The following is a 15581-nucleotide window of genomic DNA, read 5'->3' as shown; positions in this document are numbered from 1 at the left end:
GGAAGTGAGGAATTTATAGAGATGGCAGTGGCAATAAATATATTAATTAATTAATCGAGAAATGGATAAAATTTAAAGAGATTGATATAAAAAATCAATACAAGCATCGACTCAAGAAAGACTTGTAATTGTGAATAGAAATTTGTATGGAAGATAAATAGATTTGTGGAAAAATAAGAGAAATAATTGTGATACTGATGGCCACGTTTGGATCGATCTATAGAAAAGGTGATATATTCGTCCTCCCATTGTTGAACAAAATGTTAGATTTTAATAGGCGTATTGAAATTTACAATGCACGTTCATGACTTCTGCTTAGTTTATTATTAGATCGTAGACTTGCTACCATAGATAAGAGGTCCAATTTCCACGTAGATACATATCTTCTTCTGATTAATATATCTTACTTAAGGCAACGCTCGTTAATGCCTTTGACTTATAATTTACCATATAATAATTGTTGATGAGATTGTACAGTTCAAGTTAATTTAATCTTGACAATGTAGTACGTGAAAGTTTTTCTTCTTCTTCTTTTTTTTTTAAGAGTGAGAGTGATCTCAAACCAACAGTCTGCTGAAGTGAATGGATTTCAAACTTCCTTGACATAATACTTATTGTTGGAATTCCATAACCAATGGCTTAAATAGGGATATAAACAATGAACTCTTTTGTGATTAATTAGATAATCTCATCAGTTTGGTCTGACTTTATCAAATGAGGGTGTGAGAACATATACTTATGTGAAGGCTTCTTTCTGCGCCTAAGTGTTCCGTAGATCAACAATTGTGTTGATCTATCAATCAAAGTCAAAATGGATCAAACTTGACTCAAAGAAAGGCTAACTTTATTCAAAAGGGATTCATATATATGATTAAACGGGCTCATTACATGCATCCCCATGATTAAGTTGTTGATCATATCTCTGTTTCAGATTTATCTCAGTTTCAAACTCCATCTGACTCTCGGCCACTGTCTCGGCACTAAATTCCATCTTAGTTTCAGACTTAATCTCAGTCTCAAATTTCATCTCAATCGGACGTCATCTCAGTCTTAGAGTCCATCTCAATCTCGGCCATAGTCTCGACAGCAGACTTCATCTCAATCTCAAACTTCATCTCAATCTTAAACTCCATCTTAATCTTAGACTTCATCTCATTCTCGGCCACAGTCTCTGTAGCAGGCTTCATCTCAGTCTCAAATTTCATCTCAGTGTCAGACTTATCTCAATCTTAGACTTCATTTCAGTCTCGGCCACAGTCTCGGCAGCAGGCTCCATCTCAGTCTCAGTCTTATCTTAGTCTTAGACTTCATTTTAGTCTCAATAGCAAACTCCATCTTAGTCTTGTCCTTAATTATAGGGATGTGGAGGTTTCTTTTTGCGCCTACATGTCCTTAGGTCAAGAGTTGTTTTGATCTGTCTGTTAAAGTCAAACGGATCAGAATTGACCCAACAGAAGGCTAACTTTATTCAAAAGGGACTATAATCTGATCAAACTGGCTCAGTATATGTATCCCCCCAATTAATTAGGACAAGTCATTGATCATATCTCAATCTCAGACTTCATCTCAGTCTCGACCACATTCTTGGTAGCAGACTTCATTTCAATCTCGGCCTAAGTCTCGACCTCAATTTTGGTAGCAGGTTCCATCTCAGTCTCAGATTCCATCTCAAGCTCTCAACAATAGTTTCCCTAATAGTCCGTGTCGCAATCACCAATATCACGCCCTATCTCTACCTCAGACGTCAATGCCCTCCTTTAAAGGTAGATCCCAACATCATCTCAATCTCGATCTTCAATCGTAACTTCAATATGCCCAAGGTCACTTTGCATCAATGTTACCCCTTTTTTATCTAAGAGACAAGTCTATGCCCTATACTAGCTCGCCAAAAGTGACTGCGAATATTCCAAAACACGTGGAATGCTCAGAATAGAGGAGCGGTTACAAGATTGTCATACCTTGTCCCCTAAATACCTCCCTACTAACACATGGCAATTGATGAATGGAAAGATAACTAACGGTGGTCAGATCTGGTTCTCTCCTCGACCCCAGCAATGATGATATTCAACTGACGTGGAGATGCTCATGAGAGGACCATATAAGCGTTCACAAAGGTAATGACATGGGTTCCGATTTATTTTTCCAACTCCACCAGATTTTATCTTTCTTCTCCACCTTCCTTTTCAACATATCATCTATAGTAAACCCTAACTTGACTGTTAGAGTGGTCATGGGATCCGTCCCCTATCCAATCTAACTCTTTCTCTTTTTGAATGCCCACTAGATCCCTATTCCTCTCATTCACAGATGATCTCTAGAGTTCAAGAGCGTCAGTAAGTTCATTGACAGGTGCTTGACCGTCCATGATAATTTGGCCAGAATATATACAAATATGATCCATATATGCGAATGCGTGAATGTTTGTTTGCATGAGTTTAAAACGAAGAGATTTTAACGATGATCTTTAATTATGTGCGAAAAAAAATAATAAATAGACATTTATTAGTGATCATGTCTGAAAGCGGGAGAGATGGTGCACTAGGCAAATAATTGTGTGGTTGATTGAGAAAAGACTATGAACCGAAGGAAAAAGGGGCTTCTTCTCTTCTTTTTCTTCTCTGCGCACACCAAAGAGAGAAGACAAAATGTCAGTGCCAAAATTCCCTGACATAAGTTTTCTGACTCTTAAGTCAATACAGTGTCCTAGCAGAAAAATTGAGAGAAGAATAGTAAAATACATGCGCGTAAGCAAGACTATCGTAAAGCGTGTACCTGGCAAATAGAGAAGACCCCTCTTTATATACTACCGCTCATAACTTCCACAATCTTGAGGTGGCAGAGAATGTTGAGTGTCAGAGGTTGTCGGGTAAGAGAATACGTACAATCTGGGAGATGTACAGTCATCATCCGTGTTGTGCATAAAAGGATGCCCACATATCTTCACAATGTCATGATATTGTCTATTTTGGGTCTAAGCCCTCATGGCTTTGTTCTTGAGCTCTCCCCAAAATGTCTCATGCCAATGGAGATATCTTACATCCTTTCCAAATCTATGATCTTTACCAAATCTTTCTAATGTGGAACTTTGATTGAAACCCAACAATCCTTCCCTCAAACGAAAGACCATCATTACTCTCATGGTCTGGGCTTCCCGCGAGCATACAGTCACTCTTGATCTGCTTCGGGCCTCCCTGTGAGTATCCGATCACCCTGACTTATTTTGGGTCTCCCCGTAAGCATCTGCATCCGATCACTTTTGACTTTGCTTCGAACATCCCCGTAAGCATCTGGTCACCTTTAACCTACTCCGGGCCTCTCCATGAGTATCCGATCACTCTTGACCCGCTCCAGGCCTCCCCATGAGTATCTGATCACTTTTGACCTACTTCAAGCCTCCCCGCGGGCATCCGGTCATCCTAACCTATTCCGGGCCTCCCCACGAGCATCCAGTCACATTTGACCCACTCTGGACCTCTCCGTAAGGATCTGGTTATCCCGACCTACTCCAAGCCTCCCCGTGAGTGTCTGGTCACTCTTGATCTGCTTCGGGCTTCCTCGCAAGCATCCAGTCACTTTGACCTACTCTGGGCCTCCCCGCGAGTATCTGGTCACCCTGACCTGCTCCAGGCCCATCCTCAACTTTGTTCAAGGCCGCTCCACATGGCATTTGGTCTGGACGATGGCTCTAATACCATCTATTGTGCACAAAAGGATGTCCATATATCTCCACAATGATATGATACTGTCTACTTTGGGCCTAGACCCTCATGGTTTTGCTCTTGGGCTCTCCCCAAAAGGCCTCATGCCAATGGAGATATCTTACATCCCTTTTAACCCCATGATCTTTACCAAATCTTCCCAAGTAGGTCACGGATGTGGATGCCTGCGGGGAGGCCCGTGATTGTTGGGATTCAATAAAAGTCTCACATTGAAAAGATTTGAAAAAGATCATGGGGTTTAAAAGGATGTATGATATCGCTATTGGCATGAGGCCTTTTGGGGAGAGCCTAAGAGCAAAGCCATGAGGGCCTAGGCCCAAAACGGACAATATCATGTCACTGTGGAGATATGTGAACATCCTGTTGGTTGCTACTCGGAACACCGTTATGTTTCCCCTGTATAAAAATTTGTACTGAAGTTAAACTTGGATTGCAAACGATGCTTAACATTATTAATCCAAGTTACTCTTCAGAAGTTAAACTTGGATTGAAAACGATACTTAACATTTTTACTCCAAGTTTAACCAATGTGATCTTCCTAAGTTAAGTCATATTATAGAAGTTGATTAAATATCTATTTCAAAGATTGGCTTCCAGGTTAAACATGGCGAGGCACTAGGCCTTCTTAGTTATGAGATCATCCACCACTTCCTAGATAAAGTCTTTCAAAGAAATTAGATATTTAACTTCTTACAGTAACCCTAGGTTTAACTATAGAGATCACAATAGAAATACAAGATCAAAACGCAAAATTGAAATACAAAATCGATAGCACGAAATCGAAACATAAAATCGCTAGCCTCTTGTGTTGGTATTTCAGAATCCATGCAAAGAAAACTAACTAATTAATTCGAAGCGGAAACCATTGATTAGTTATACCTTTTTTTGTAGCTAAAGACCTCTTGATCTTTTGTTGTATTCCTCTCCTTCTCTTGGACGTTGTGTGGGCAACGAGCTACCAAGATAGAATCCACCTGAGCCACTTCTTCTCCTCCAAGACTCTCGAGCCATCAGGGGATGCCAAAATAGGAAACTCCTTCTCTTCTTCTTCCTTTCCAAGTATCCAACCACCAAGATAGAGTCTTCTCCTTTTCTTTCAAGTTTTAACCACCAATGGATATGAAGACCGGCCTTAGAAAGAAGAAAGGGGGAGAAGGAAAGATGGTATGCCGCAGGCCTAAAGGAAGAAATCAAGGGGAGAAGAGAAAAGAGAGGGGGCCAACCACCACAAGGATTAAGAGAGAGGACTTAGAGAGATCTTAGAATTCTCTTCTCATGAGACACCCTCTACCTCTCTTTTATAATCCTTGGTCATGGCAAAAAAGGAAAGTTTTAAACATAATTAAAACTTCCTTATTTGTTGCCTCCCCTTAAAAAGTAAATTTTAACACAATTAAAATCTCTCTTTTCTAAATTTCCTATTATACATGGCAACAAAAAGAAAGTTTTAAAATTAAGCTCTCTCTTTTAAAACATGTAGACAACTACAAAAAGGAAAGATTAATTAAAACTTCTCTTTTTAAATCATGGTTACAAAAAAGGAAAGTTTTATCAAAAATTAAAATCTCTCTTTTAAACATTATAGATAACTACAAATAAGGAAAGATTTTAACAAAATTAAAATCTCTCTTTAATCTTTTGTAGAAAGCTATAAAAGGAAAGATTTTAAAATTTTAAAACTCTGTTTTAAAACCATGAGGATGACTATAAAAGGAAATTAAAATATTTCTTTTAACCATTGTAGATAACTACAAAAAAGAAAAGATTTTAACAAAATAAAATCTCTCTTTTAACCATTATAGATAACTACAAATAAGGAAAGATTTTAACAAAATTTTATTTTAAAACAAAACTTCCTTTTCCTTTTCTAGTGGTCGACCCCTAGCTTGGGCACCAAGCTTGGCCGGCCACCTCTTGGCTTCCAAGCCCATGCTTGGTCGGCCCCCTTGCACCAACCAAGGATGTGGTCGGCCCATTACTTGGATAAAAAGTGGACTTTGTGGATATAAGATTTTATAGAGGCTACAATAGAGACCGAGAGGAGGAATTGATTTTGGTCTCCCGATGAGCTTGAGCTTCCTGTGTTCGCCCCGGACACCCAACTTAAGTTAATCAATAATAATTCATACCACTAAAGAGTTATTATTGAACTACCGCATGCACCAATCTCATATTACATTATAGGCTCCTTCTTATTATGAGTACATTAATCTCCCTGTGTTTAAGATATCGAATGTTCATTAATCAAATGAGTTACTAACACTCACTTAATTAACATCTAGTTCCAAGAGTAGTACCACTCAACTTCATTGTCATGCTGGACAAGGTCCACTTACAGGGTTTACATGACAATCCTTATGAGCTTCTCAAGGGGGCATCATCAATCTAGATTATTAGGACACAGTTTTGTTCTATAATATTAACAACACACCATATAAATAATATTATTTCCCAACTTATCAGGTCTATTGATTCAACTGAATAAACCTCACCCATTGATAAATTAAAGAAATAAATACTAAGTATATGTACTTGTTATTATATCGGGATTAAGAGCACATACTTCCATAATAACATAGGTCTTGTTCTTGTATGCAGTCAGTATAAAAGAACAACCTCAAATGGTCCTGCTCAATACACTCACAGTGTACTAGTGTAATTTTATAGTCAAGATAAACTAATATCAAATTAACTACAACCATTTCAATGGTTTGTCCCAATCCATCTTGGTTGTGAGCTACTATTTATAATTTATAAGGAACTGATAACATGATCTTCTGTGTGACACCACACACCATATTATCTACAATATAAAATAAATGGGCAACTGCATTTTACTAAATGCAGACATTTGACCAATGTGATTCTTATTTCAAAATAAATGTTCATACAAAAAGCTAGGTTTTTAGTATACATCCTAACACATCCTTCGATCACAACAAATGATATCAGAGCCATAATCTAGACCAGATGTCATGTGGGGTAGCCTTGAACGAAGCTGTGGGTGGGCCCGGAGTAGGTTAGGTTAATCAAATGCTTATGGGGAAGCCTAAAGCAGGTCAAGGTGATTGGATGCGGATGCTCGTGGGGAGGCCCGAAGTATGTCAAGGTGACCAGATACGGATACTCGCGGGAAGACCCGGAGCAGGTCAGGTTAACTGGATGCTTACAGGGATGCCCAAAGCAGGTCAAGGTGACCGGATGTAGATGCTCGCGGGGAGGCTCAAAGTAGGTCAAGGTGATCGGATGCTTGCAGGGAGACCCGGAGTAGGTCAGAGTGACCAGATGTTTGTGAGGAGCCCAGAGTATGTCAAGGTGATCATATGCTTGTAGGGAGGCCCGAAGCAAGGTCAAAAGTAACCAAATGTTCACGGGGAGGTCCGGAGTAGGTCAGAGTGACTAGATATTTGTGGGGAGACCCAAAGTAGGTCAAGAGTGATCAGATGCTCGCGAGGAGCCAGACCATGAGAGTAATGGTGGACCTTCATTTGAGGAGAGGATTATTGGGATTTAATAAAAGTCCCATATTGAAAAGATTTGAAAAAGATCATAGGTTTAAAAAGATGAATGATATCTCCATTGACATGAGGCCTTTTGGGGAGAGCCCAAGAGCAAATCCATGAGGACTGACCATATTGTCTGCTAAGTGTATCTCGATCGGATCTTTAAACCCGCTGACTGTATGTCATCCTTTCCTTAAGCTGCTCGGTTATGCACTAAGTGATGCTGGGGATCTGCTCTTAAATTAATATAAAGCTAAGTCTCCTAGGTTCGATCAGTTCTATGATCGAACGAACATATACTAGGACACTTTTCTTTGACAAATGAGGAACTGAGTCTCGAGAGATTTGATCGGTACTTTAAGTTGATGACCCATATGATCGAAGACTTGCCTTTAAAGTAAGAACCTGAGATCTGGAAGTCCGACCGAGTTTATAAGGAGAATTGCTTTGCACTTTTATCTTCTGTATGTATAAGCGATGGGCATGTAGAGTTGTATAAGTCTACCAGAGTTATTACCGACCAGCTATATAAAAAGAGGATTGGTATGTGAGAAAATCCATAGGGTCGACCGACAGTGGGGTTGACCGATCATATGCTAAAAGACTTGTACTGAGAGTGGGAAGTTGGATCCCCTTACTCCGACTGGACATATGACCAACCGACTTTGTGGCAGGTCAAACTTGGTATGGTCAATTTGTAGCTAGAGGGGGGTGAATAGCTCGTCCCACTTCGTTTGCTTGCTTCAGTGTTGTTGATAAGCAGCAGATAGAACTTAAAGCAATACTTGCAATGCTAACACAAGGATTTACTTGGTATCCACCTCAAAAAGAGGTGATTAATCCAAGGATCCACACACGACACTCTCTCCACTATGAAAAACACTCCTTCTCGGTAACTGCCAAAAGTGGAGAAGCCTTGTACAAACTCTCAATATAACAAGAAGAAAAGAAGAAGTGAATACAAATAATATCTAACAAGATTTACACAATTGAAAACCCTAGCTAGCTTCTTCTTCTTGTGTAGAACATCTCTTGACCTTGGAAGTACAACAACACTTTGCTCTAAGAAGCTTCAAGAATTGGTGAGAGCACCAGAGAGAATCGTAAGAAAAGGAAGTGGAGAGTTGCTTAGGAAGAAAGCTCATCGCAGTTTTTTACTGTGCGCTTCCTTCACAACGGTCATATCCCAATCGATTAGGGAAGCTTGAATCGATCTGTCGATTCAGAGCACCTCTGTGCTCTGCTGGAAAAGGTCTAAATCAATCTCCCGATCGATTCATCCTTTCTCATGTCGCGCGAGAATTTCAGCCACCAATCGATCGATCGATAGATTGGCGGTGCCCAATCGATCGGCCGATCGATTGGTGGCACCCAATAAATTTGCCGATCGATTGGGTTGCATTCTGTGCTCATGATAAAGGTTCCCAATCGATCGGTTGATCGATTGGGCTGCTTTTTATCGCAACACTGTACCCGATCGATCAGCTGATCGATTGAGCTTGATTCAATTTAATCACTTGATCAAATTGACCAACCGTAGCTCGCCCAAATCAAGTTTAGGGCTCTCAAACCTAACATCCAGTCAACCATGACCTGTTGGAACTTCTCGTGTCTAGCATTTGGTCAATCTTGACCTATTGGGACTTCTTCACCAAGTGTCCGGTCAAACCGTTGACTCACTTAGACTTTTCTTTTCGTGCCAAGTGACCGGTCATCCTTGACCCAGTTGGACTTACCGTCTCATGCCAAGTGTCTGGTCCTCTATGATCCACTTGGACTTCCTTCCACTAGATGTCAAGTCACCCTTAACCATCTGGATTTCCTTATGTCAAGTATTCGGTCACTCCTTTAACCTACTTGGACTTCTCAACATTAGGTGTCCAGTCAACCTTGACCTGGATTTTCATGTGTCTGGCTTCACTCACCAGGTCTTTCCATCTGCCTAGCTTCACTCACTAGGACTTTCCATCTGCCTGACTTCACTCACCAAGACTTTCAATCTGCTTAGCTTCACTCACTAAGTCTTTCACCTAGCTTCACTCACTAGGATTTTCACATAGCTTCACTCACTAGGATTTTCCCACTGTCCGACTGCACTCACCGAGACTTTCACCTGACTGGCTTCACTCACCAGGACTTTCACCTAACTTCACTCACTAGGATTTTCACATAACTTCACTCACTAGGATTTTCACCTACCTGACTTCACTCATCAGGACTTTCCTAGTCAAGTATCCAGTCAACCTTGACCTACTTGACTCTTCTTCACATCAAACTGGTCAAACCTTAACCAGAGGAGAATTGCACCAACATTCTCTCCAATCGGACGATTGCACCTACAATCTCCATATATTGTCAAACATCAAAACTCAAGCTTGAGTCAACTCAAGCTTAGTCAACCTGGTCAACCTTGACCTAGGAGATATTGCCCCAACAAAACATTCCTTAAACTCGGTCTGCTATCAAATGATCAGATATATAATAGATATCTTAATACATGAATGGAGCACTAGGTCCCCTAGGTCCGACCGGCTCATGGGTCGATCGTCCTCGTACTAAAGATTTTAGCGCTAGGTGAAGAGCAAAGTCCTATGGAGAGTGACACGCTGATTGCCACCTCCTTTTCACTTTAACTATTATGTCATCTTAACTTTGACTACTGCTTCATATCCGAATCTATCTGTAACATTCTGTATCATTTAGCATGATACCCAATGATATAAAGATGATATAAAGGAAATTGTGTCATTCGATATGAAAAAATTACATTAGTAAAAATATTTCTTGGTTGAGATGAGAGAAGAAAATTATCTCCCATTAATAAAAATAATACATTCACTTCAATCATTCATTATATAAAAGCGAATTCCTTTTTGAAATCACTCAATCAAGAGTTGTCATTTTTTTCACTTGTATAGCCTCCTCCTCCAATTTTTTTTTATTTGAAATTTTGTAAAAAATTGAAATTTAAAATATTATTTGAAGAGAAGATCATTATCTTTTAGAAGACAATTACAATATAGAAATAAATAAATAAAAACAAAAAAAAACACACCCTCATTAAATTTGAGATCTTACATCATATCCTTGTTAATGAATTAATTAAAGTTAAATGGAATATCGTTCCTTTCAAATAATTTACTATCATTGATTTCGTGATAAAATATAGATAAATAAATTATGAGAAGAATTTTATCTTAATATAATGATGCTTTATATAAAAGAGATCATGCACCTAATAAAATAGTATTAATAGATCATCCACTAAAAAAAGTACACCCTAATAAATATCAACGTAATATCTTAACTTAATCACTCAACCCAACAAACAACCACTCTAATAAATGAAAAGAACATCATGAATTATTAGAATCCCCAAAAATATTTTTAAACTCATTATAAAACTATTGTATAATAATTAATGACGGCGATTCTGATAAATATCGTAGATGGTTAGGTCACAAGTCAATACAATGGGTTGACGTATGTGTAGGATCATAAAATTACTAGAAGAGGTGAATAACTATCGTTGAAATAATAAGTTACGCAACGGAATAAATAAAATAAAAAATAACGTTAACACAGATGATTTTATTTTATTCGGAGTATGTGATGACTCCTACTTTAAGATCCGCGATCGTTGATCACTTTCGTTCGACAATCACTATCAGTTCATAAAAGGATTACAATGATTGAGTACAAGAACTGAAAATAAAATTTGTTACCGACAAAGAGAAAGGAAAATAAAGTCTCTTGTTCCTCGAATTTCATAGAAGAATTTCGATCTCGTCAGAACCTTTTCGGAACAGCACTTGAATATAAAAGTTGTAGTCAATGTTATGCTGAAACTGCTGGTTGAAGGTCTTATATAGGCGTATTCCAAGCGCCTGGACCATTGCTGACGTGGTGATTTCTCGTCGAAACTTCATCTGCAAAGTTTATCCACTTCTTGGTGTTTAGATCACTGACGTGGGTTCGGCTAGTCATCGCACTCCAACTCAATTTCGAGATAACTTTTATAGTCCGAACATTATATCAATTTCGAGTGCTCAGACTACCTAGGTGCCTATGGCACCTGCCCGAGCGAGATAATTGATCTGGACGCCCGGACCTACACGGTAGAAACGTGTCCAGTAGATCCTTGTAAACTTATTGTCTTAATCTTAATTATAATAACTATGAGCCTAATATTATATTGCCATGCATGATTATAGGAACGAGTCGAATATGGCAAAATATGAAATCATCATTTTAATGAATAATGACCATTTAGAATGGTCTAACACATTTTTGAATGAGATAATACTTATTCAGTTTTAGCTGAACAACGTATGAGATAATCCGAAGCATTTATTTATACGTGACATGAACTATGTATCGATGCAAAGCATGTGGGAATCCATGGGAAAATGGAAATTTCATAATTTTACTCAGACAATCAATCTAATTACTTATTAATTAAGTAATGAATCAAATTTTGAGAAATTAGTGGATAGGTATGAAAAATCTTTACACAAAAATAATGTAAAGGATTATTAGCTCTTATAGGGATGATAATAGAACAGGACTAGAGTGAGTTATCATCTCTGTCCTTGAATTATATCTCCGTCCTCATCTCAGCTCATATCCCTAGTTATATTTAATCAGGGAATCTCATCCCTTATTCCATGGGATTAAATGCACATATTCATCCTCATTCTCAAGAATAAATTTAAAATGATATCGGAGAATCTCTATCCACGCCCTCATCCCTATCCCTATACCCATCCAACCCAAACCCAAATAAATTCTTCAAACCCGTCTCATTTCAAATTTTCTTATGACTCTAAAATTGTAGGAAAAATTATGATCTCTACTCTCAGGTATCTCGAATAGTTAGAGCTCTAAATGAATTTATTATTTTTTTTACTTTCAATATGTGACATCAACATTATAAAATTTTATTGAAATATCTCTAATTGTTAGATTTCTAAGTGAGCTTCTTATGTTTCAATTTATAATATATAGTTGTATGAATTCATGTTATATCAATTTCAAAACAAAAAAACATAGATTTAAATTTTTACTACTGCTCTTAAATTATAAATTTAAAACCTATCCTCTGTAATAGTTCAAATTTTTTTATTCAATTTTTTTTTATTCTACAAAGTTCTTGCAAATTTTGTATTGAAGATGCCCTCAGTTGAGCAAGATAAATTGCCGAGCAATTAAATGCCTATTTAAATGTGTAAATATATAGAATTTTCAAAGGCGAATGAAGTCGGACACGCACGGGAAGAGATAGCCAGTGGAAAATAAGAGGTGTGGCGGCCAATATTTGATAGATATCTTGAGCTGAGCAATTAAATGCATAATTTAAATGTGTAATTAGAATTTTCAAAGGCGCCTGGATTGGAGACGTATGGGAAGAGATAGTTTGTGGAAAATAAGAGAAATTAATTGCGATGGGCACGATTGGATAGATATCAAGAGGAGATGACATGCTAGATTTACAATAATCAATGCTAAGATATATCTTATTTCTATCTCATAACATTTTTCAAGGAAGGAGATAATTCTATGTTCATGACTTCTAATTTTACTATTTGAAAGCCCTCTAATTCTAACAATTGCTGATGAAATTGTATATGCTCAAATTAGATTGACATTGCATCATTCTTCTAAAATTCATTTATCAATCTGATATCATGACTCAACCCAGCAAACAAACAGCATCATGAATGAACAGAAGTAGCTAGACAAAAGAAAAATAAAGATAAAAGGCTATTATCATATTGATGGCGATCTAATATAATAATTATATTTATTGATGGATAGCAGGTACAGGCGTGAACAGATCCACCTCACGCTGGTAATCTAGCGCACACTGTTTTCTTTTCTATGAGTATAGAAAGGTTTCGATGTAGATCCTTGTAAATCTTATTGTCTTGTAGTATTTATTATATATAGAGAGATATATGATCTCATGCATCACGTCGCAGAAAGTGACTTGCCCGCATAGCCGAGTTGATCGGATGGTAGATTGCCACCAGGGCAGAAAGTGACTCTGTAGTTGGTGCCGCCAGGGCAGGTGAAGACGACGATGCTAGTTCGATCGTCCTGCGGGTAGCTGTAGGCGTCCGGGCACCGCGCCTTAAAGAACCTTGACAAATCTGTGGGATCGCAGGGCCCACTGGTGCAGCAGTACTGCGGCGTCCCGAAGACGGTGCAGGGGTTGTTGCAGCCTCCGGGCGCCCTCAGCTGCGCCGGGCACTCCCCCACGATGTTGGCGGAGCACCGGATCCCGCGGCACCCGCCGGTGGTGGGGCTGAAGTCCATCCCCACGTTGTAGCCGTCCACGAGGGAGATGTCGAAGAAGTCGAGGTTTTGGAACTGGTTGAGGGCGAACTCGGCGAGGGTGTTGGGGGGCCGGCCGTAGCCCTGGCACTGCAGCGTCCCGCAGTCGCCGGTCTGACAGTTTCTGCCGTCGGAGGAGCACCCAGTGCGGGCCCATATGCGGCCGCCAGTGGCGCCGGCGTTGATGTTGATGGTCCAGGACTGACCCGGGTTGAGCTGGTTACCTCCGCCGGCTCGGGGGCCGGTGGTGGCCCATGCGGCCCAGACGGTGAAGGAACAGCTGTTGACGATCTGGAAGGTGGCGGCGTTAATGGAGAGAGGAAGGAGGAAGAGGAAGAAACAGAGCGCGGCGCAGCTGGTTGATGCAGCCATAATGTCAAGCTTGTGGGATCACGGGGAAGTGGGGAATTTATAAAAATGCTGAATTAGGGACACCTAATCTAAGGCGTCCAGAAAAATTTTCCAACTGCTGTAAAAATAAATCGAAAAGTATTGAGGGCAGTCCATACCTAATATCTTAGGGTTGTGTGAGAAAAAACTCTATTAATTAATTAATCAAGAATGGATAAAATTTAAATAAAATAATATAAATAACATAAAATACGAAGCATTGACCCTAGAGAGACATGGATGGGTCGTCAACCAATTATTATGCTTATTTGAAAGGCTGAGATTTGTGGATATATATATATATATATATATATATATAATCCTGTCCGAAAGTCGATGAGATATAAAGTTAGAAATGTGGTACTCCTGCTGACTTTCTATGGATTTTACTCGGACCTGCAATACAGATTACGTCAGTGGCAAGTCAGGGAAGGGGTCATCAACGTTGGCCCTCCGACGCTCAAGTTAGTCACCGACAATGAAGTATAAGGTGGAGCAACAAAAAGACTGTAGCTTAAACAGTGAATATCGCATACTTCCATCGATGCTTGGACCTTCCTTTATATAGAGCTCCTGTAGCATGTGTGCATGCTCCTCAAGGTGAGCACGCTCCCCAAAACTTTCCTTAAAAAGACTTGTCGGTAAAGTGCCCCTGACACAGTACCTTAACAGGGCGAGCATATCTTTGAAGTGACAGTGGAAGCTTTCGTCGTACAATCTTCTGGCTGTCCATGCCCGGTGTCGACGGCACTAACTCCCAAAGAGATGTCGATAGATACCAAAGAGAGTATGCTGCTAGGCCGAGTGAGTTGGCCGCTCGGTTGACACTTTGCTGTTCTTGTATCTTGTCCGCTCGGACGGAACCCGACCGTGTTTGTGCCACATCCGCTCGGCTGTATTTCACTATGTTTGTCGTTTCATGCTGCCTCTCCGAGAGGGGTAGCCGCTCAGCAGAAGTTCCGCTCTACTAATACCAAGTCATACTACCTCCCCGAGCAGGGTAGCCGCTCGATAGAAGTTCCACTCTGCCCATGCCAAGTCCTGCTGCCTCGCCGAGCGACAAAGTCGCTCGGCTCGGCTTCTGCACATCGTCTCCATTGAGTGTTGGTCGTTTAACTCCTCCCCATGTCGAAGGCGGCGGCGGATCAGGACCTTCTCCCTCCGGTCGGGGCATAGTCGCCCGATCGACCGATGATATCCAATGGCGGAGCCAAGTGATGTGGTACCCGGGTTGTAGCCCGGGGACCAGGGACTTAGCCAGAATCTAAATTTACCTGGGGATCATGAATATATAATAAATTAATTAATTTAAAAATATAAACAAAAAATGATTATTAATTTTTCGAAATTATAGAATAATAGTATCTAATATTCAATACATTCAAAATTAAAGAGAGCAAAAAATGTTTTTGAAATTGTGCTCTTCAATTTTTCTTAAAATCAAACTCAATAATTATTATATCATTATCAATTTTTTCAACTAACTCCCGTTCAACAAACTCCTTAAATAAAACTAATCAAATTAATTAATAAATCTATTAATAAATTTAATCAATTTATTAAAATAAAAATAGTAGTTGACTTATACAGAGAATATCAAAAGAAAATATATCTATGATAATGGTCGTACCGA

The 15581-nt window shown here is 39.4% G+C and overlaps 1 protein-coding gene across 1 annotated transcript; it reads right to left on the bottom strand.

The window, feature by feature from the left end:
• Positions 1 to 13008: 13008 nt before the first annotated feature.
• Positions 13009 to 13958, bottom strand: LOC121998451 (protein P21-like). The gene has a single exon (XM_042553392.1). The coding sequence runs from the start codon at positions 13928 to 13930 to the stop codon at positions 13193 to 13195; it is 738 nt and encodes a 245-aa protein (XP_042409326.1). The 5' UTR covers positions 13931 to 13958; the 3' UTR covers positions 13009 to 13192.
• Positions 13959 to 15581: the final 1623 nt, after the last annotated feature.

Source organism: Zingiber officinale, chromosome 1A (genome assembly GCF_018446385.1).
Source record: "Zingiber officinale cultivar Zhangliang chromosome 1A, Zo_v1.1, whole genome shotgun sequence".
NCBI classification, from domain to species: domain Eukaryota; kingdom Viridiplantae; phylum Streptophyta; class Magnoliopsida; order Zingiberales; family Zingiberaceae; genus Zingiber; species Zingiber officinale.
Note: the sequence above shows the minus strand (reverse complement) of the source record. Positions and strands in the feature narration are given on the sequence as shown.